General features: G+C 39.7%; 1 protein-coding gene across 4 annotated transcripts in view; it reads left to right on the top strand.

The window, feature by feature from the left end:
• Positions 1-22,273, top strand: part of tmco4 (transmembrane and coiled-coil domains 4) — a 92,593-nt gene that overhangs the window by 46,568 nt on the left and 23,752 nt on the right. For all 4 annotated transcript variants that reach the window (XM_073031883.1, XM_073031886.1, XM_073031885.1 and 1 more), the window contains 3 exons: positions 1,207-1,291; positions 18,182-18,299; positions 19,711-19,828. In XM_073031883.1, coding sequence (XP_072887984.1) covers positions 1,207-1,291; positions 18,182-18,299; positions 19,711-19,828 — 321 coding nt within the window. The remainder of the gene's footprint in view (positions 1-1,206; positions 1,292-18,181; positions 18,300-19,710; positions 19,829-22,273) is intronic.

The raw sequence follows: 22,273 nt of genomic DNA, 5'->3' as shown, positions 1-22,273 counted from the left end.
CTACCGCATAGCTCTCTATTTTTCTAAGCTCCATGTACCTATCTAAGAGCCACTTAAAAGACCCTATGGTATCCACCTCTGCCACCTTTGCCGGCAGTGCATTCCACACACCCACCACTCTGTGTGAAAAACTTACCTCTGACATTCGCCTTGTACCTACTTCCAAGCACCTTAAAACTATGACCCCTCATGTAGCCATTCCAGCCCTGGGGAAAAACCTCTGGCTAGCCACATGATCAAAATGCCCCCTCATCATTTTGTACACCTCTTTCAGATCACCTCTCATCCTCCATCACTTCAAAGAGAAAAGGCCAAGTTCATTCAACCTATTCTCTTAAGGCACGCTCTCCAATCCAGGCAACATCCTTGTAAATCTCCTCTGCACTCTCTCTATATCCACATCCTTCTTGTAGTGAGGTGACCAGAACTGAACACAGTACTCTTAAGTGGGGTCTAACTAAATTCTTATATAAGCATTTATAACTATTTTTCATTGGTTTAAGTCAAACGTCTGATACCCATAACTACCTCACCAAATAAGTTGTTTTTTAAAAAAAATCCATGGTCATTTTTATTGTTATTACGTGGTTACATACTCCATAATACTGTACATTTCAGGTGCTAATCTTTCCCTGATTTGTTACACTCCTACTTTTCCTACTTTCCTCATTGTTAGTCAGGGTCTCCTGCTGCTTTCCAACTTAACACTTTTTAATCATTTGGCAGGAAAAGAGTTGAACTGTATTTGACCTTTGACATTCAGGACAATCTGAACCAGATCTCTTCATCTTTCACCTCCAGCATCCTCCCCCCACCACCCCCAATCATCTACTTCCTCAGTAAATTTTCTAATCAAAGACCTGTCAGTTTCTCCTACACTCAATCTGAGTTCAATGATACATTGAATGCAGTAGAGTCTCGTTTAACACATGAGTAACGGGCAAATGTACTTCCTCACATTCATTGCCACTGACTATTTCTGTCCTTTCATGTAGCTGTGTCAGTAGAATATACATGAGAGTTGGCTCTGAGTGATCTCCAGGTGGGCAACCATTCTTTGTTTCGTTCTTGTGCTCTTTTATATCATCTCAATGGCTGTAATGTGGCAAGGTAATGCAAATTAATTTCTAAGCAGCTGACTGTGCAACTTCAAAGGAGAGATATAATAAGCAACTGTTCTCACTTCTTTATTGTTGTTTTCCACAGGGCCGGAGACCAGTCACCTTGGTCGGCTTTAGCCTTGGAGCACGAGTAATTTATTTCTGTCTTCAGGAGCTGGTTCAAGAGAAAGGTACATGTAGAACTCTCAATTGAAACAGAAAATAAAGCAAGTAATGGAACCAGCCAGCAGTTTAATTTGCAACTGAAAGGGGGAGGAGAACACATTGTTTCTGACGGTTAGGCTAGGAACTGAGGAAATATCTAGTTTTTAAATGAGGAATTCTGCAAAAGGGCTATCACTGCCTGATTATACACATTCTAAAAATGACATCTTCTGTCTTACTTCCAGATCCTAAACGAGGTGTTCTGTATTCAAAAAGTTCATTAACATTTCAAAGAAATAATCTAGAAATCCAGATTAATTGATTCAGATTTATTATGTGCACATCGAAGCATGGTGAAGTGCACTTAACAATTGATCTTTAGCAACTAATTAACATTTGTAAATGTTTTTTAGTCAATGGTGTAATTTATGAAGGTTTAACTCACTCCTGTCTAATGTACTTTCCACGCATTTCACTTTCAGCTTCTACTCCATTTATTTCAGAAACAATACAAATCAGTAGCTGTTATAGCATGGATATTTACGTTTTGATTCTGCTTAAGATAATTTATTTTTGTTGCTTCCTGTAACTTTTGTTCTCTTGAGTACCCACCATATTACCTCTCTTCCATATGACTTGTTCATTTTTCCTCTTTTTTTTCTTGATCCCATGGGAATTCAGGTGCAACTAATCCATGTGGTTTAGTTGTGTCCAATCCCAGAAAAGGAATCCGTATTGCCATCTGATACTTTGAACCATGCACTCACTCGTTTCTAAGATTGTAATCCAAAGATGCTGCTCTCAAGGGCTCTTTTACAGTATTAATTAACTGTCCACTATATTACTTCTTATGTTCATTCCTGTATGGATCATTCTAATTTGTTGTCCCCATACCATCCTGGAACCCTTCCCAGTAATTTGAAATAACATTTAATTTATTCTTGGCACAGTGTCTTGGACAGATCCCTGAAGACAGCAGCCTTTATACTCGCCTCTTCTCTCCTTCCCCTTCTTTCCTTTTATCATCTAGTGCACTTCAGTTGTCATTCTATCCAGTCCCTCTGCAGCTAGTTAGTACATATTACTATTCGGGCAGGACCAGATTCTGTAGCTTATTCTTTGCTGGCACTAGGTTTCATTGTGCCAGCTGTCGGTCATGTACATAGATTCCTGTTAAAGCAAAGTATCTTAAGTATTCTTTCTCCTAATGTCAGGAAAATCCAGCTCGATGACACTAAGCCAGAGGGATCTGAGGTACAAGTGTATTCAACAGGAAACATTTTGCAGTCCAAACACTCCACATTAAGCTGCGTTGACTGGCTGCCTATCCTACTGATGTCAACTTCGATATTTATGTCCTGTTCAGCAGTTCGTTAGTTATTTTTTATGCCAATGAACTTGCTGCTGAATAATAATCAACAGATGGCTTGAATCTGATCTTTCTTACTTTTTTCGCTCAGTTTATACATTCCGCTTATTACAGCCATTTGCGACTGGTTTAAATCCAGTTTTTTTTTTCATATTTATGTGTGGGAGCTTTGTTTTTATCGTAAAAAAAATCAGCCCCAATAATGCTTTGGAGTAGACCTTTCAGAATCTTAAATATTATCATGTTATTTTCCCCTTTCATACATTTCTATCACCTTTTTATCTTTACTTTGAGCACTCTGGTAGAATTCACCACTGCTGGAAGGGAAAAAATTTCCATTGTACTCACGTTAAGAATCTGAGTTTATAACTTAAGCCTTGTACACCGTTAGCCAATTACTGGTCAGGCAGCATTTTGGCAGCCTTCCCTTGATCGGATAAAATCCAGTACACCTTGAGAATGAAGCACTCCAGCTTGTAATTTACAGCAAATGCTCATGTTTTCTGCTGTAACTTGCTTTATTTTTGCCCCTGAGGTTAATGGTGTGGCTTTTCCTTTGATTAGGTGTTCCTTGAAATTACAGTAGATTTGATTTTCTTTTTAAACTTTGCACCTACTGTGACAGATGGTGGTGCTGTTCTTTATTGGACTCAAAGATGATAACAGTCTGACCTTGAAAGCAAAATCTTCCCGATGGTTAAGAGCAGTACTTTTTCCAGAAGACCCTGTGGGACACATGAAATTAAAATGCACTGAACACAGGATAAGTAGTAAAGATAGTTGGAATATAGTGATTCTGCAGTATTTACAAGGCTGCTGGTGGGACATAGATAAACAAGTCGATAGTTCAATATTTTTTAGCTGAATGTTCCATGCCCAATTGGCTTTATCCCTTATTTACCCTTACGTCATTCATTGCAGTAATATAGAGTCTGCTTGCCATAAACTCTGCATTAATGCCATGCCAGATGGAGATCAATTGACAAATAAATAAAATCCTCTTGTTCTTGTTTAACTTTGCAAACAGCTAAATGCAAACAGAATGTATTTACCAAAAATCAACCAATTCCCACTTCACTCATTCTTTGCAAAAATAATAGTGTGTTTCTTCATGGGGGTATGGCAGTCTTTGGCAAGGAGAGAATTTATTGCCTCCTGCTAATTGCCCCTTGAAGTTGAGCTGCTTGGTCAACCACGGTGGTGTCTCGTCTACACCAGAGCTGATAGGGATGGCTGAAATTAGTTGGGGCTTGTTAGTTTTATGGTTAGTGTAACTGATGTTAACCTTTTATTCTAGATCTACTCAATTAACAGAATTTAAATTCCACAATTGTAATGGCTGAAGTTAAACTGGTGTCCCCCAGATTATATTTAGTCCAGTAACATAATTTCTACATCATCATCCCTGAAATGGTGGTATAGGGAAAATTAAATTTCTAGTTTTGTCAAAATCTTGCAATTTTTAATATTGAACTCTGGGAGTCACTGAGATTACTTCGTGTGACCATTGTATCTCAGTTTCAGTACCATCTTATTTTTGAAATAAGATGGAAGCCGTTTGCAATCCCACTCAGATTTTCAGCAATTTGTGAAATTTCCTCTCTGGAACAAGTGGAAGCATCACAAATATATGTTATTTCCACGTGTTTCTGGTACATCACAGGGTACTTAGACGATTTTTTTCCAGCTCCGTTTGTCAATAGACACAGGAACTGAATGTCAAGGCCAGGTTCAGCTCTTAGCTCTGTCACTGTCAAAGCCTATCAAGGGCATTCCAGAGGTGTGGGTGGGGATCTTCTGCTCTTGTCATCCAAGGCATATTTGCCAAGGATCTCACTGCCTTGCTCAAGAATGCTGCGCACCAGTGAGATTTGCCCTCTCGATCCAGGTCCAGTGAAAGCTGTGTGGAGATTCCCGACACATTTCAACAAGATCCCAGCCTTATATCTATGGCTACCTGATATCAATTGATCTCTGAATAAAAATATATAATTTGATCCAGCATCACTGTCAATTTAAGCTTCTAACAATTTCAATGTTCAAAATGAATTTTATTATCAGAGTACACGTGTGTCACCACATACAACCCTGGGATTCATTTTCTTGTGGGCATACTCAGCAAATCTATAGAATAGTAACTGAAACAGGATCAATGAAAGATCAACCAGAGTGCAGAAGACAACAAACTGTACAAATGCAAATATAAGTAAATAGCAATAAATAGCGAGAACATGAGATAAGCAGTCCTTAAAGTGAGATCATTGGCTGTGGGAACATCTCAATGGGTGGGCAAGTGAGTGTAGTTAGCCCCTTTGGTTCAAGAGCCTGATGGTTGAGGGGTAGTAACTGTTCCGGAACCTGGTGCTGTACATCCTGAGGCTTTTGTACCTTCTACCTGATGGCAGCAGTGAGAAAAAAAGCATGGTCTGGGTGGCGAGAGCCTCTGATAATGGATGCTGCTTTCCTACGACAGCGTTTCATGTAGCACAGAAGTGTTTTGTATCTTAACTCAGTAAAATGTAAGCCATGTCCCAGATTCCCCGCCAAAGTCCCACGTTCTTAATTACTGGAAGTCAGTTTTCTCCACCTGGCTTTATAAACCCCTTTAAGAGTTGGATGAACATCTTTGGGAATGAAGTACATAACCATAATGAGAATTGTTTGCTTACATGGAAGGTAATCCAGACATCTACATGTTCCTCCAAATACTCTGCTTTCCCTGCTATAACATCCATGTTTTCCTTGGATAAATGACATCTATTTATTCTAGACACTTACGTTCAGGTCAGTATAGAGCCATTTGGACCATGTAGTTAACAGCTGTCTGGTAAAATCTAAATATTGACTATCCATGAATAAGCTCATATTGATGGAGTACTACTGAATGGAACATCTGGGGTGTATATAAACATATCTGTTGAAGAATTAGAAGTTCCTTTATTTCTGTGTTCTTTTTACAGATATTTGACATCCTAGGTTCAGTGATGCAGTTGTTTTTCTGTCTGAATAGAGTCACAGCTGCAGTGTTCACTGTAATGTGATTTGTGTGAAGTTACCATTAAAAGTCATAATTTGAGTCTTAAACATGCTTAATAATGAATGAAATTCAGTTACTGTAATCAGTGCGATATGTGTGGTGTTACTATGAAAAGAAATTTGATACTGTTCTATAACAGCTTGATGGTGAATTAATTTTGATTAGTATTTAAGTATGCACAGTGAATGCTAATGAAGCTAGCTGTCTCAGCTCCAGTATAGTAAAGTTTCTGATTATAACTAACATTTGATGACTCCAACAGTTTATAAAGTTTTTAATCGTCTAAAGCAGGGCAAAGATGAAAATGTTGTTTATTTGTGGAGTTTGGATTATGGAGCAGAATTCATATACAATCCCTTTAAAGGGCTTAATGTTTTGATGACCAGAGCTTTAGCTTGCCAACTAGTTTTTGTTTGTTTTTGGGAAATTCAGCTTTTGCCTTTCGTTTTGACTTTCCCACAAACATTAGCTATTATTTAGCTGCTGACCACCCAATATTTTTGGGTCCAAATTGCTTTTCTTAATTCACTGGCTGGGCACTATGCAGTGGGAATCACAACCATACGCGAATATTGTCCTCATTCAATGTACAGTAGTTTTCCCATAGTCTCCAATTTGCTAAAATTCCACTCACCTGATCCTTCCCACTGTCTAGTTTAAATCCTCAGTAGTACAGCCATTTTGGTACTGCCAGGCTTGTAGAGAGCTGTTGAATTTCATTGAAGTTATGGTTTTCTGGAATGTTAATCCTCATTTCCAGATCTTTAACCTTGAAGACTGAAGCAAGGTTTCTATATGGACTAGAGTCGGTTTGGAGTTTAGTTCCTTTTTTTTAAAACTGGTTTCTAATTGTTCTTTGACAGATCATTCTTTTACTCTTTCTCTTTGTATTACGATAACTGTCATTTATATCACGGGACTCCATGCTTTATCATCAAATACAGTGGAGCTTCACATCTGTATCATGTAAAATCCACAAATCCAGTTGTTGGGAGTTTAAATTTCATTCCTTGTCCACTTAAAATTGATTAGCTCAAAATTCTAGATGAACAAACATGAATTTGTGCTTAATAAAATATTCTAACCTCCCTCCTTCTGAGCACACAGTTCTCCACTCTCTGCAATAAATCCTAACCTTACCATCAAACCTTCAGATAAAGGGAGTGCTGTAGTAGTCTGACAGACTGATCTCTACCTTGCTGAGGCCAGGCAACAATTCTCAGACACCACCTCTTACTTGCCCCTTGAACAGGACCCCAGTAAAGAGCACCAGGCCATTGTCATCTGCCCCATCCCTAACCTTATTAACTCTTAGGATCTCCCATCACTGCCAGCAACCTCATAGTTCCCTTACCTCCCGTTCTACCACCTACCCAAGATCCACAAACCTGTTTGTCCAGGTAGACCCATTGTTTCTACTTGTTCCTGTCCCACCAAACTTGTATCTGCATACATCAACTCTGTTTTGTCCACTCATTTCAATCCCTACCTACCTACATTCGTGACACTTCACACGCTTTGGATCTTATCAATGACTTTAAGTTCCCTGGACCCCGTGATATATCAGTCCATGGCCTCCTCTACTGCCGCCATGAGGCCATGCTCAGGTTGGAGGAGCAACACCTCACATTCTGTCTGGGTAGCCTCCAACCTGATGGCATGAACATAGATTTCTCAAACTTTCAATAATTGCCCCCCTTCACTATTCCCATTCCTGTTTTCCCCCTTTCACTTTATCTTCCTACCTGCCCATCACCTCCTTCTGGTGCTCTTCCCCCTTCCACTTCTACCTTCTCCTATCAGATTCCACCTTCTCCAGCTCTTTATCTCTTTCACCTATCAGCTTCCCAGGTCTTTACTTCACCCCAACACCTCTCCCGGTTTCACCTATCACCTTGCACCTTGTACTTCTTCAGTCTCTCCCTCCACCTTCGAGTGTTTTTTTCCTAGTCCTGATGAAGGGTCTTGGCCAAAACATTGACTGTTTACTCTTTTCCATCAATGCTGCCCGGCCTGCTGAGTTCCTCCAGCATTTTGTGTGTGTTGCGTGGATTTCCAGCATCTGCAGATTTTTCTCTTGTTAATAAATTATAGTTTCTTTATCAGCGGGAGCCTTGTTTGTTGAACAGATTGACATTCCTGAGATTGTATTACATGCCAATGTATCATTAATAGCCAAGTAAAATGTTTTAGTGAGCTGTGGTTAAGCCTGTGTACCACCATGCGTTTAATTCTCAATAAGAAACCCCACTTCCATAAACTGACTCAGAGACAATAAATGCCATTTGAGGACAGAAGCAGTGGGTCAGCATGACTTGGCAGAAGCGTGATGAAGTACTTTCTCACAGCTACATGGGTGCAGCTGTAAAAACACACGATGCTTTACATCATTAAAACTTCCTGCTGCCTACAGATTGAACCACATTGCCACCATTGCAGTGTCTAATAACACAGTGAGGCAAGAGTTCACTAACTTATAAGGGTATCTTGGAGATACTCTTGCAGCACTTTAAACATTTGTTCCATATGATATATAGGTTTTATTGTCAAAGTATGCACATACCATACAATACAACTCTGATATCAGTCTTCTCCAGATAGCCATGTAATACAGAAAAGCCATAGGAGGTGTCGAAAGAAAAGGCATTACCCCCACCCCCAGCACAAAAAAAAGAAACAAAATTCGCCATTCTTACATTTTCCCGAGGCCATAATTATGGAATTCCTTTCTTAACTTTTTGTGGAACCTCATCAGAAGTAATTCAAGGAAATCACTTAGCTCCACTTGCTCAAGGCAGTGAGAAATGGGCCACAAAATGTCTTGCCAGTCTATCATAAATGGTAGGGTCTTCTTTCTTAAAAGGGCAAATCATCCACGTCAGATCTCAGATCTGAAGATACTTCTCAGCCATGCATGGGAGGGCAAGTCAGTTAGGAGCTATGATGAAAGCTTTTGGGTTGCAATTGGCCGCAGATTAGAGCTCCATATGTATTGGTGAATAAGTAAATAACAAATCAGATTTGCTTTGTGTTGGTGAACCAGTGTTAAATGGAAAGAGGGATGACAGTATCACATAGAATTCCTAGTTAGAGATGCAAAGTTACAGGCTCACGCTGGGTACAGAGAGTTTGGAGAACTTGTTCACTCCGGCTGCCTCTCTCTCCTCCACAGCAAATGTCGATGCATAGGTGCTCCTGAAGCTGAGGGTCGTGGTGTTCTGCCAAGACATCTCCACTGGGTGTCAAGGTGGGATTAGGCCAGGGGTTCCCAACCGAGAGCCTACGGACCCTTTGCTTAATGGTATTGGTCCATTGCATAAAAAAGGTTCGGAACCCCTGGATTAGGCAATATGGTAGAGCTGAAGCTGCAGTCAAATCAGCTATGATGTAATCGATGGCAGAGAATGCTTGCTTCGCTCCTGCTTTTTCTCATATTAATTTCATTGTTATTAATGTGACAAGCCAAAATCTTCCTAATTGGCAATTACATTCTATAATAGTAACTAATGTGTTTTGGAAATCCCATCCTAAATCACGTCTGCTGTCCTTTTGACTATTTCCTGGAAGACCCTCCTTACAATGCATCTGTTCTCCATCCTAATGTCTTCCATGGATTAGTTTTAATTTTGATCGACTACATTTGTGTGAAGTGCCTTGGGGTGTTTAAGTGCAAGTCATTACTGAAGTTGCGTGTAACTAAAAAAAATTCTAGCTGTTCATGCAATCACGTATTATAAATCTCTTTATAGTGTTGGCTTATTTATCCTCAGTGCTAATCATAATTTCCAGACTTTAGCCAAAAAATGGTTTAAAACAGTCCCCGAAGCAAAGGAACTCCTCCGTATGCGTCACCAACCTTCTCCCTGTAATACGTGATGTAGGCTGTGGAAAATGGCAAGAAATCAAGTTAATAATTGCTGCCTGATTTATGAAAGGTGACCAGCAAAGTTGAATCATAACTGCGATGATGCACTGCAGTAATGGGATATAGGAAAGTTATTTATCTCAAATATCTCCTGTGGCCACATCAGAGCAACAGCTCTTGCGTGACTCGTTTAGTATTATTTGGAAATCTCTGATTAAAAGGCAAAACCATCTCGCCGCCTGGTGTAGTCAGTGTTTCCATTAATCCATCCAAAATAAAATGAAAAACATTCTTGGCTGTTCCTTTTCCAGTGCCCTCTTTCTGCTTCTTTTCTCTCTTGTCTTCTTGTTGCAGTGTTTAACCTCCCAACATAGAGCCTCCCACTTCTTTCCTTGTGTACCAGTATCCCTCCTTGGCATGTTGCAATGCTCTCCTCCTCCCAGTAGTCTCAGTCTCTCATAACCCTCCCTCAATTCTTAGTGCATCCCTTTCATAGCACAACACATTGGCGATATACTTTGGATTTTTGGAGACAAGACTGAGGATCTGGATCAAAAAAATGAGCTACTGGAGGAATCTGTAGAAAAAATTAGACAGTCAACGTTTCAGGTCGAAACTATTCACCTGGAGTGAGTTCCTCCAACTGTTCTTTTTTTATTATTATTATTATTATTATTATTGTTGTTTTCCTCCTTTGCATAACTAGGGTCTGATTTCCATTCAGAGGAAGATTAATAGGGCATACGCTCACGTAGTTACAACTCCGGTGTGCTGCTGTAGCCCATCCACTTCAAGGTTTGACGTGTTGTGCATTCAGAGATGCTGTTCTGCACACCACTGTTGTGACACTCTGGTTATTTGAGTTACTGTCGCCTTCCTGTCAGCTTGAACCAGTCTGGTCATTCCCCTCTAATCTTTCTCATTAACAAGGTGTTTTTGTTCACAGAACTGATGCTCACTAGATGATTATTTTTGTTTTTCATATAATTCTCTAAACTCCAGAGCGTTGTGCATGAAAATCCCAGGAGAACAGCAGTTTCTGAGATATTCAAACCACTCCATCTAGTACCAACAGTCATTCCACAGTCAAAGTAGCTTAGATCACAGTTCTGCCCCCTTTTGATGTTTGGTCTGAACAACAACTAAACCTCTTGATCATGTGTGCATGCTTTTATGCATTGAGTTGCTGCCAGTGCCAATTGCTGTTTATTGACTACAGCTCAGCATTCAACACAATCGTACCCTCGGTTGTAATCAACAAAACCCAAACCCTGAGCCTCTGTATCTCCTTCTGCAATAGGATCCTTGACCTCCTTACCGGGAGACCACAGTCTGTGCAGATTGGAAAATACATCTCCCCCTCACTGACAGTCAACACCAGTGCACCTCATGGATGTGTGCTTAGCCCACTGCTCTACTCTCTCCGTGCCCACGATTATGTGGCTAGGCACAGCTCAGATGGCATTTATAAATTTGCTGATACAACTAATGTTGGCAGAATTTCAGATGGTTACAAGGAGTGCAAAGAAATGAGATGGGTCCGCTGGTTGAGGGCTGTCGCAGCAACAACTTTGCACTCAACATCAGTAAAACCAAGGAATTGATTGTGGACTTCAGGCAGGGTAAGATGAAGGAACACACACCAGTCCTTATCGAGGGATCAGAAGTGGAAAGGGTGAGCAGTTTAAAGTTCCTGGGTGTCTACATCTCTGATGCAAGGGCTCGTTCGATGCAATTACAAAGAAGGAATGACAGCAGCTATCTTTCATTAGGAGTTTGAGGAGAATTGGTATGTCACCAAAGACACTCAGATATACCATGTAGAGCATTTTAACTGGTCGTATCACTGTCTGGTATACACACAATCGTAAACTCAGTCAACTCCATCATGGGCACGTGCCTCCCCAGCATCCAGGACGACTTCAAATGGTGATGCCTCAAGAAGGCAGCATCCATCATTAAGGCCCCAGTCACCCAGGACATGCCCTCTTGCCATTGCTACCATCAAGGAGGAGGTACAAGACCTTGAAGGTACACACTCAACATTCTAAAAATAGCTTCTTCCCCTCTGCCATCAGATTCCTGAATGGACAATGAACCCTTAAACAATACCTCAGTTTTTTTGTTCCTTTCTTTTTGCATTACTTATTTAAGTTCATTTTCCTTTTTTATATATATATATATATACACACATACATATACACTTGTAACTTATAGTTTTTATTATGTATTGCAATGTACAGCTGCCTCAAAACCATGAATTTCATGACATATGCCAGTGATATTAAACCTGATCCTGTTGATTGGCTGATTAGATATTTGTATTAATGAGCAGGTGCACAGGAGTACCTAACAAGGAGGTCACTGAGTGTGTATAATAAATGCCACGGAGCTCAGGAGTGCTGATGTACAAAGGGATATTAGGGTGCAAGTTCATAGCCTCTTGCAAATGGAGACACAGAAGAGAAAGCATTCAACATAGAACATACAAACGTAGATTAGTACAGCACAGTACAGGCCCTTTGGCCCACAATGTTGTGCCGACCCTTAAACCCTGCCTCCCATATAACCCCCCACCTTAGATTCCTCCATATACCTGTCATCTCTTAAATTTCACTAGTGTGTCTGCCTCCACCACTGACTCAGGCAGTGCATTCCACACACCAACCACTCTCTGAGTGAAAAACCTTACTCTAATATCCCCTTGAACTTTCCACCCCTTACCTTAAAGCCATGTCCTCTTGTATTGAGCAGTGGTGTCCTGGGGAAGAGGAACTAGCTGTCCACTCTATCTGTTCCTCTTAATATCTTGTATACCTCTATCATGTCTCCTCTCATCCTCCTTCTCTCCAAAGAGTAAAACCCTAGCTCCCTTAATCTCTGATCATAATGCATACTTTGTAAACCAGGCAGCAACCTGGTAAATCTCCTCTGTACCCTTTCCAATGCTTCCACATCCTTCCTATAGTGAGGCGACCAGAACTGGACACAGTACTCCAAGTGTGGCCTAACCAGAGTTGCATTCATAGGCCGAAGCATTAAGTATACAAGTTAGGGTGTCATGTACAGCTGTACAAATATTGGTAAGGCTTCATTTGGTGTATTGTGTACAGATCTGATCACTATACTACAAGAAAAGTGTAGAAGGAATGTCAAGTTCCTGGGTATCTCTGAGGACCTAACCTGGTCCCAACTTACTGATTCAGCTATAAAGAAGGCAAGGCAGCGGCTATATTTCATTGGGAGTTTGAGGAGGTTTTGTTTGTCACCTAAAACACTTGAAAACTTCTACAGATATACTGTGGAGAGCATTCTGACAGGGTGCATCACTGTCTGGTATGGGGCGAGGGGGGGCTACTGCACAGGACTGAAAGAAGCTACAGAAAGTTGTAAAATTAGTCAGCTCCATCAGGGGTACTAGCCTCCATAGTATCCAAGACACCTTCAAGGAGTGGTGCCTCAGAAATTTGGTATCCATTATTAAGGACCTCCACCACCCAGGACATGCCCTTTTCTCACTGTTACCGTTGGGAAGGAGGTACAGAAGCCTGAAGGTACACACTCAGCAATTTGGGAACAGCTTCTTCCCCTTTGCCATCCAATTCCTAAATGGACATTGAACCCGTGAACACTGTCTCACTTTTTTTTATATATTCTGTTTTTGCATTATTTTTAATTTGACTATTTAATATACATATATACTTGCTGTAATTGATTTACTTATTTATTTTATCTATATTTAGCACAATGTATGCCAGTGATATTAAACCTGATTCTGATTCTGAAAAAAAAAATCAGGGTGTTGCCTGGAATAGAGGGCTTAACTGATAGAAGAAATTTCTTAAACTGAATTTATTCTGACAGGAACCCAAGAGGTTGAGGGGAGACTGTATAATGGTGTCTGAAATTATGAGGGGTATAGATAGGGCAGACCAAGACGTTTTTGTCAAATTCTAGAGGGTGTAGGATTATGATAAGGAGATGGGAGGGGGCAACTTTTTGATACAGTGGATGAGAGGAACTATTTAAATGCAATTTGTATATCTAGGAAAAGGAGGAGCGAGCTACAGGCCTGATGCAGCAAATGGAATTAGTGTAGATAAGCATCACGGTCAGCATGGGTGACTGGGGCTGAAGAGCCTGCTTATGTAGTTAGCAGCTTTATGATTATTCACTTGGCCCCACCTGCATGTCGTGTGAAATGGCCTTGGGGTTTTAATGGTTTAAGGGCAGAGTTGAATTTGTGCTGGTACATAGTTATGTTTTATAACCATACTTGGAGTGTTAAGTCACTCCCTCATGTTCAGCTTGGAGCCAAACATGACTGAATCTGCAGCCAGGTCACAGCTCCCTGGGGACTGGCTTGCAGAGGCAGTGATTTACAACTTGGCAGCTTGTGCAGTGGAGTTCTCTGCCTGTTTTATGTAAGTATGATTGTGAACTTGGGATCAGACTCCAGCTTTCTTTTTAAAATTGGTGGAAGTAGCATTCTGTTCCTGGAAACTTGATAGTGAACAAAGTTGCTTTTTGAAGTGAAATGAGTTTGAGGGTTGTAACTGAGTGGAGCAATCCTACCATCTCTGTCTATAGAAATGTTAGTGTGAGTAGATTCTGCTGTTTGGACTCTGTCCACAGCAGTGTTGCAAGTACAATTGGCTATGTGTCTCTGTCACTTCATAGACATTCCACAGCCCCCGCCTCTTCATCATTTGTGTTCCCTTTTTGCTCATGTCCTCCAGAAACCTGCATTTAGCTTCCACGTGTACACAGACGATACTCAGGTCTATCACCCTGTCAACCCCAACACTGGCATAAAAGGAGACTATTCAGTGAACTGGGTTCAGGCCAGCCAGCAATGTTTGTCCCACTTCCCAGCTCTTAACTGTGTTCCACAGTTTGTGTTTTCTGAGGGTTTCTCTACAGAGTTCCCAAACACTCATAGAAAGTCATGTTTTCTCAAATCTCCTCTAGTTCTTTATCAACCAACTAAAATCTGTGCCCCCAAGTGACTGTCTTCCCTGTTAATGGAAATGGGTTCTTTTTGCTTACCCTGTCTTGGCCTCATGTCGTTACTTCCACTAATTGCTACCACCTTGATAAACTGTATGTTGGACTAGCTAAATATCTGATGAACTAAAGCCAACCTTGTAACTTCCTCCCTTCTTTACACGTGCACTTTCATTGAAGCTGATTTTTGAGGCATGTTGAGTGGTGAAGAAAAAGACTTGTTGACCCAACCAGAAACAAAGATATCTTTTATTTGAAAATCCTGCTTTAAACTGCAAGTGTCAATATACCATGAGAAAGCTGAAGTGAGACATTAAATTTTAGCATAGGGGCTAGCATAATGCTTCTACAGCGCCTGCAATGCAGATTCAATTCCACTGCTGTCCGTAAGGAATTCGTACATTCTTCCTATCACCCTTGGTGTTCCGGGTGCTCTGGGTTCCTCCCGTATTCCAAAGACATTAATTAGTAGGTTAATTGATCACATGGACGTAATTGGGTGGTGCGGGCTCTTGGCCCGGAAGGAACAGCTACTGTGCTGTATCTTTTAATAAATAATAGCAAAATAAGTACTGGATTGGAGTTGCACATTGGCGCTGGTGTCTCACTACTGCAGTCTCTCGGGTTTAGTCCTAACCACCAGTGCCGTGTGGAGTTTTCACTCTCTTTGTCCGGGTTTCCTCGGTAATTGGCCACTGCAGATTGCTCCTAGGATGTTGGTGAAGGTAAGAGATGATGGAAATGAGGGGGAGATAACACAGGTTAGAGTAGGATTAGTGTGAATATGGGTGGCTGGCAGCATAGGTTCGATGGGCTGAAGAGCCTGTTTCTGTGCTGTTTGTCTTTATAAATCTGATTGTTAATACGGTTTTACTTCACACAGGTATTGAGGATACCCTGAGTCAGCACTAATCCACTCCAACCACAAATTGTCCTGAGCACCTGTACTGTAGAATCAGCTGGTGGTGTAGCGTCATCAGCACTGGTCTTCCAGGCAGATGGTCCTGAGTTCGAATCCAACCGGGTCCCAACCTGGGCAGCAGCAGTATCTGTGCAGAAGAAAGGCCTGGCAATCTACTTCTGTATCTTGCCACTGAAACCCCATGAGTCAAAGATGACTCAGTGGCAGTCAACAGCAACAACAACTGCTGAACTTACCTTCCCTTTTCTGTCATCTATAACCTTTTAATCTGACTGGAGTTTGGAAGTATTGATGGAAGTATTCCAAAAGGAAAAACTCACTCAGCTTCTAGTATTATAAACTGGCACTACCAGAAAGCTGTGAGCCCAGGACAGAGTGTGAGGTGCAACAGGCTCTGCATTGAAGATTCAAGGGAGCTGATTGAAGATAATTTTTTAGTGGTATTTTTGTGCTAACTTTATGTTAAATAGAGTAACTCAGCAGGTCAGGCAGCATCTATGGAAGTGAATGATGTTTCAGGCCAAGACCCTTCATCAGGCATTCATGCCACTCCAAGTCCTGAAGTTGCTACTCAAGCTGATTGTATAGTGCATTACAAGGAAACTTGCCCTGCACATTATCATCTTTGAAGTTAACCCTCTCGCTTTAAGTAGGAGATAAATTGATAGTTGGATACTTTATTGATCCCAAAGGAAATTACAGTGTCACAGTAGCATTACAAGGGCACAGATATACAAATCTTAGAAGAGAAGTAAGAAAGACTAAAGAAAGGTTACCTCAAATAGCTTAACAGGAAGGGAGGTGAGAAACATTATCCTGAATTGCTCGGAGTTTCTGCAAATCCTCTCATTTTGACTGTTCTACCCTGGGTAAAATATTCTGACAGTATGTACTATCTATGCTTCTCATAATGTTGTAAACTTCTATCAGGTCTCTGCTCCAGAGTATAAAACCCAAGTTTCTCCAACCTATGTAACAAGTGTTTTGAAAAAATACTTAGAATCTCTTATTTTTACGTAAGTAGCTCACCTCGCACATTTAAGTATTATTTTCAAAGCTCATTCACTTGGCCTGCCAGTATCTTCCAGAAAAACCTCTATCTTCCACTGAATTTGCCGTGGCACTCAGCTTTGTATTGTCAGAAAACTTATGTGCAACCACGTGGTCCTCTCTTAAATTCATTATTATTGGCCGTGAACATGTGTATCAGTTCCTGAAGCACCTCAGTGAAAACTCTGAATTTGAAGATGGTCCATTTATTCCTGTCTTTTTCTTTCCATTAACCACCCTTAATCTATGTCAGTATATCAGCTCCAATCCTGTGAGTTGTAATTTTAATTATCTATTGCTATCAAAATCCACATACAATATTGGTTTTCCCTTATTCATTCCAATAGTTACAAGCTTAAAGCTTTTCCTCTCATAAATTCACATTAACCCTGCTCATTTTTGAAACAACTTCAACTCTTTCCTTCACAATTTATTCTTGAAACTTTCCTCACTACTGATCTCGTTAATTGGCCTACACTTCCATTGTTCCCCCCTCCTTCTTGAATAATAGGGTTACAATCCATGGGATCCATTCTAAAATGTGTGTACTTTTGGAAGAAGACAAGGGACTGCCCATAAATACAAGAGATACTGGAAATCCAGAGCAACGCATGCAAGATGCTGGAGGAATTTAGCAGTCTAGGCAACATCGATGGAGAGGAATAAACAGTTAACTTTATAGGTGAAGACCATTCATCAGGACTCAGCAACCATCTCCACAGTCAACTTCTTACCAAAAAAATGATAATCAGGTCCTGGAGATTTATCAGCTTTTGGACCTGTTAATTTTTCCAGACCTGTTTTATTTCGGCATATTTCTTTCAACTCCTCATTCATTTTAGACCTGTTCTTCACCATTTCTGGGAGGAGGTGGGGCTGGATTCCCTTGTCTTCCAACAGATACTTGTTTAACTTTTGCCATTTTCTTATTTCACAACATAGTTTTTCTGTCTTAGTCTATTAAGTGACCCGCATCAACTTTCTTCATTTTTACATATTTGTAGAATTATTTATGATCTGTTTGATATTTCTGCCTTGGTTACTGATTCTCCAGTACTGAATTCAGGAATGTTCCCATTCCATAAGCTTGCTGTTCTTTTTGAGAACTTTATAACTCTTGTAATCTAATGCTAGTGTCTTACTAGCCACAGCTGGACCATTTTTCCTTAAAATGTTATACATATTCCATGTGTCATTGAATTATTACAGCACAGACCATTCAGCCCATCAGTACTATGTCTTCAATAAAGCTAAAGAGATAACTATTAGAAAAAGATCAGAGAGCATCACTGTGTCTCAATCAATTTCCCATCACTCTGAGTCAGTGAGAAGAGATTAACTGGATATTCCTTTTATTGCTGTCTGTTGGGTGACATTTGTACTATTTAACAAATTAAGATTTAACAAATTAATATTTAACATTTAAGACCATGTATTCAGAGTTACAGAAAGAAATATTTAATAAATAAATGCCCTGTATTACATTCAGAATGTATCCTTATAATTAAAGGATTCTTTGCTGTAAGTTATTAAACTAATCAGGTTAATCTTGATTGCTCTGTTGATTTAGGAGATCCAACAGTTGCCATTTATATCCTAGTAACTATGTGCCTTATCATTAATTTATGCATGAGGTTTTATTACACCCTTTTATTTGTTTATGCAGATTGTGAAGGAATTATTGAAGATGTTGTGTTACTGGGAGCACCAGTAGAAGGTGGGACCAAACACTGGAAACCTCTCACTAAAGTGGTTGCAGGCCGTATAATTAATGGCTATTGCAGGTACCCAAGCATATCCTGCCTGTTAAGCCCATATGTCTCAAATTGTAATAACCTTTGTTTATTTTTAAAATATGAAAATAGTTAAATAGAATAATGGATTGAAATTGGAAGCAACAGCAATGAGATCTGGAGAAAAATGGAAGTGGTGTTTATTAGGATCATGAAACATGGAAGGCAGGGAACATTATACTTGGTTGAATTCAAAAATAGAAATGAACTACTGTACAAAGATGGTGTCCCCTTAATTTTGGGTTTTCTTTAACAGAGAGTACATTAAAACAAGGGTGTGTAACACAATCAGAAATAGATCAGATTTAATCATTTTGGTTAAATATAAATACTGGACAGGGTTAGGTTTTTATTGGAAAACTCTGCTATGCTTTGAAATAATGGCATGGGGTCTTCTTGGTCCACTGGAGAAGACAGACTGGGCCTTGGTTTAATGTCTCATTATGAAGCCCACCCTGAAGCATCTGCAGTACTTTTGAGTTCAAGTCTCGAGTGGGATTCTGAGAACCCGAACTCTGACCTGAGGGCAAGGTTGTTACCGTATGAAACTTCCTCAAGGATACTTGCGGAGTTTACTAATGCAGAAAATTATTAGCATATGAAGAACATGCATGAGAGGCTATACATTTTCTATCGAGTCAGAGAAAAGTACAGCACAGAAACAGGCCACTTGGCCCATCCAGTCCATTCCAAGCCATTTAAACTGCCTTCTGTCAACCGCACCATGGCCAATAGAGTCGTAAATTAATATCATAGGCAATATCTGAAATATGACAATGGGCAGAGGAAAGGAATTAGCTTTAGATTGTAATGAGCCAAAACAGACACATTGAAAAATTATTGGATGAATTAACTACCTTACACGTGTCTGGTTTCCCCGACTATGTCAGATTGAAATTATAGCAATTCAAGTCATGTCAAGTCACTTTTATTGTCATTTTGACCATAACCGCTGGTACAGTACAAAGTAAAAATGAGACAACGTTTTTCAACGTACAAAAACTAGACTGAACTATGTAAAAAAAAACAACACAGAGAAAGCTACACTAGATTACAGGCCTACACAGGACTGCGTAAAGTGCACAAAAACAGTGCAAGCATTACAATAAATAATTCTGGACTAGATTCATTGGTAAATTTATTTTAATGGGGTCTCATCACTTTTTAACTAAATAATGTAAAGTCTGAAATAATTGCCACTAAATTAGTAAGTGTGATCTTCATGTAGCTGAAGTTTGTTTAGAAGTATGTAGTTGCTTAAGAGAGAAAACAGTTGTATAGCTCAGAATGAGCTCAAAGCATATCTAGATTTCAGTGTAGAATTTTCAGGCAAAATCTATTTTTGAGATTATGTTGATTTCCAGACCTTTGTTCTAAAGGGAATTCTTGTTTGCTCCTATAGGGGAGACTGGCTTCTAAATTTTGTGTATCGTAGTTCTTCAGTACAACTGAATGTAGCAGGTCTACAGCCAATTGTTATGGATGATACAAAAATGATTAATGTGGATCTTTCATCCATTGTGAGTACCTACCTCCTCTCTATAACTAACTTATTTCTGATGTATTAAAATAATTTTAGATTTATTTTAAATGAATTTTAAGATGCAACTTTGAGCGCTGAATTTCTCGGGTTCAAATGTGTTGAGTCTTTTTGTTGTCATGCGAAGAAAATTTTAAATTCAGCATCATTATGAATGTGTGTTACATTTTAGCTATCTACAGTTCAAATACTATGTTAGATACTGTGATTGTACCCCAAGCATATTCCTTTAACCCAGCAATAGGAAAGTAACAATGGAGACAAGAGACTCCAGATACTGGAATCTGGAGCAATAAACATTCTGCTGGAAGAACTTATCAGGTCAAGTAGCATCTGTGGGAGGAAAGAATTTGTCAACATTTTGAGTCAAAATGCTGCATCAAGGTTTGGTGTATCATGAACATTTCCAGTTTCTGCTGCCCTCAAATGAATTGCAGTTTAAATTGTGCACTGTTACACTGCACACTTGGTTTGGACAGCAAAGTTAGCAGTCAGTTCTCAAAGAGAATCCTGACATAGTGTCAAAGCTTGAAGCTGTTGCTGAGGTGATGTATCCTGGTTCCTTTGTGAATGTGTGGAAGTACTGACAACATTGATTGTAATTTCCCTGATTTAACACCCTAAGTAGTCAGCAAACAAAAAAGGCTTTTAATTCTGTTGTTTTTCTTTAACCCTGGATAGTGCCTGTCATGGGTCTTTTCCTTTAGAGTTTGCATGTTTCCTCCTCATACATTGTGTTGCCATCTATTAACCCTTCAGTAACATTGGCATTTAAATGCCCATAAAGAAACAAAAGTCATGTAAAGCCTTTTACACTACTGGATCATTCTGTTTTATTAGTTGCATTCAAAATGTTAAATGTTATTAATCTGTTAAAAAGTGCTGTTGTTCGTAAATGCTCTTACGAGAAGCACAGCGGTGCCATTGGGAGAGCTATTGTCTCATTACTCCAGCAACCAGATTTCAGTCCTGAGCAGTGTGGAGTTTACACATTTTCCCTTTGACCACATGAATTCCCTCCTGCAGGTTAGTACATTAATTTACTGTTGTAATTTGCCCATCATTAAGGTGGGTGATAGAATTGACATGGGAATATGTGGAAATAGATTAGAGGAAATCGGACTATGTCACATAGTGGTAGTTGTAGGTTATTCCTATGCCACGCAGTTAGCCACTCCCACATGGGAGGAGATCACATAACGTACAAGCAGGGTTGTCAGTGAAGTTCAGTAAGTATGCTGGCGTCCTGGTGTGCTCTGTACCGTCCCTCAGTAATGGACACAACAGGCCATAAGACCTAGAAATCTGAAAATGCTCTGATTACTTTCCAGTTTGTTTTTAAAATTGTTTTGACTGTCACTAAACCAGAAAAAAAATTGCAAGTTTCTGAAAGTAACAGTAGCAATACCAAAAATATGCTGCTTTACATGTGTTCAAATCTATTTATAGTTAATAGAATAACTACAATCAACATGTAATATATATTGGAAATACTTAAGAAAATTTTACTACTGGCACCCATTTACATATATTAGTCACCTCCTATCATTCATCAGGCACATGTTTATGTTCCACTTTCCCAAAGTTATTTCCATTTTCAGTACTATGTTGGTTTGCCAGATTTGTTGTAAACAGATTAAGTATTAAGAACATTGGAATAAACAAAGTCCAGTCACAAAAACATCTACAGTCATGGTACAGGTCTCTACAGATTGCACCAATAATAACAAAGCATTTGAGAAACAGGACTGCAGTTGTTGTAAATCTGGAAAGAAAAAAGGAAACTGGTGGATTTACTCAACAGGTCAGGCAGGATCTTTAGGAGAGAAAGTGTTACCACTTCAGTTCACTGAACCCAGAAAAATATTGTACTTTATCATTTTAAATTTCCCGGTGCTAGTTGGAGCCACCATATTTCCTTCCACCTCAGCATCCTTTGGTTTAATTTAGATCCTGATTTGGAAAGTACAAGTCTAAAGCTTTAACAGATGCCTGGGCAACACTTGCAAGAGCAGAATAGTTCCACAACATTTATTATACCTCCAATTTAACTGATCATTTATCATGCTTTGAGAAGTGCTGCATTGACTTAAGCATTTTGATAAGAGGTTATAAATGAACTTTTTAAAACTGAGGAGACGCTGCTCTTTCTCTCTCTCCCCCCCCCCCAGTTGAGCATTGGAACATCCTTGAAGGACATAATAAATGCTGTTTCTTTCATTCAAAGCTGTATTGTGGCAGTAAAAGCCCATGATATTAAACAGTCGGTGTGGTAATGAAAATTTGACAGTGGCTATGACTCTGAAGCTAATTGCAGCTACCAGCTATTTTTAATGCTATGTGAGACACTGACTGTTTGCTTCGGGACGTTCATTGTAGTGCAACTTAAACCTTCAGCATATGAAAATAAGATTTGATGACCAGG

Source organism: Hemitrygon akajei, chromosome 29 (assembly GCF_048418815.1).
Source record: "Hemitrygon akajei chromosome 29, sHemAka1.3, whole genome shotgun sequence".
NCBI lineage: Eukaryota > Metazoa > Chordata > Chondrichthyes > Myliobatiformes > Dasyatidae > Hemitrygon > Hemitrygon akajei.
Note: the sequence above shows the minus strand (reverse complement) of the source record. Positions and strands in the feature narration are given on the sequence as shown.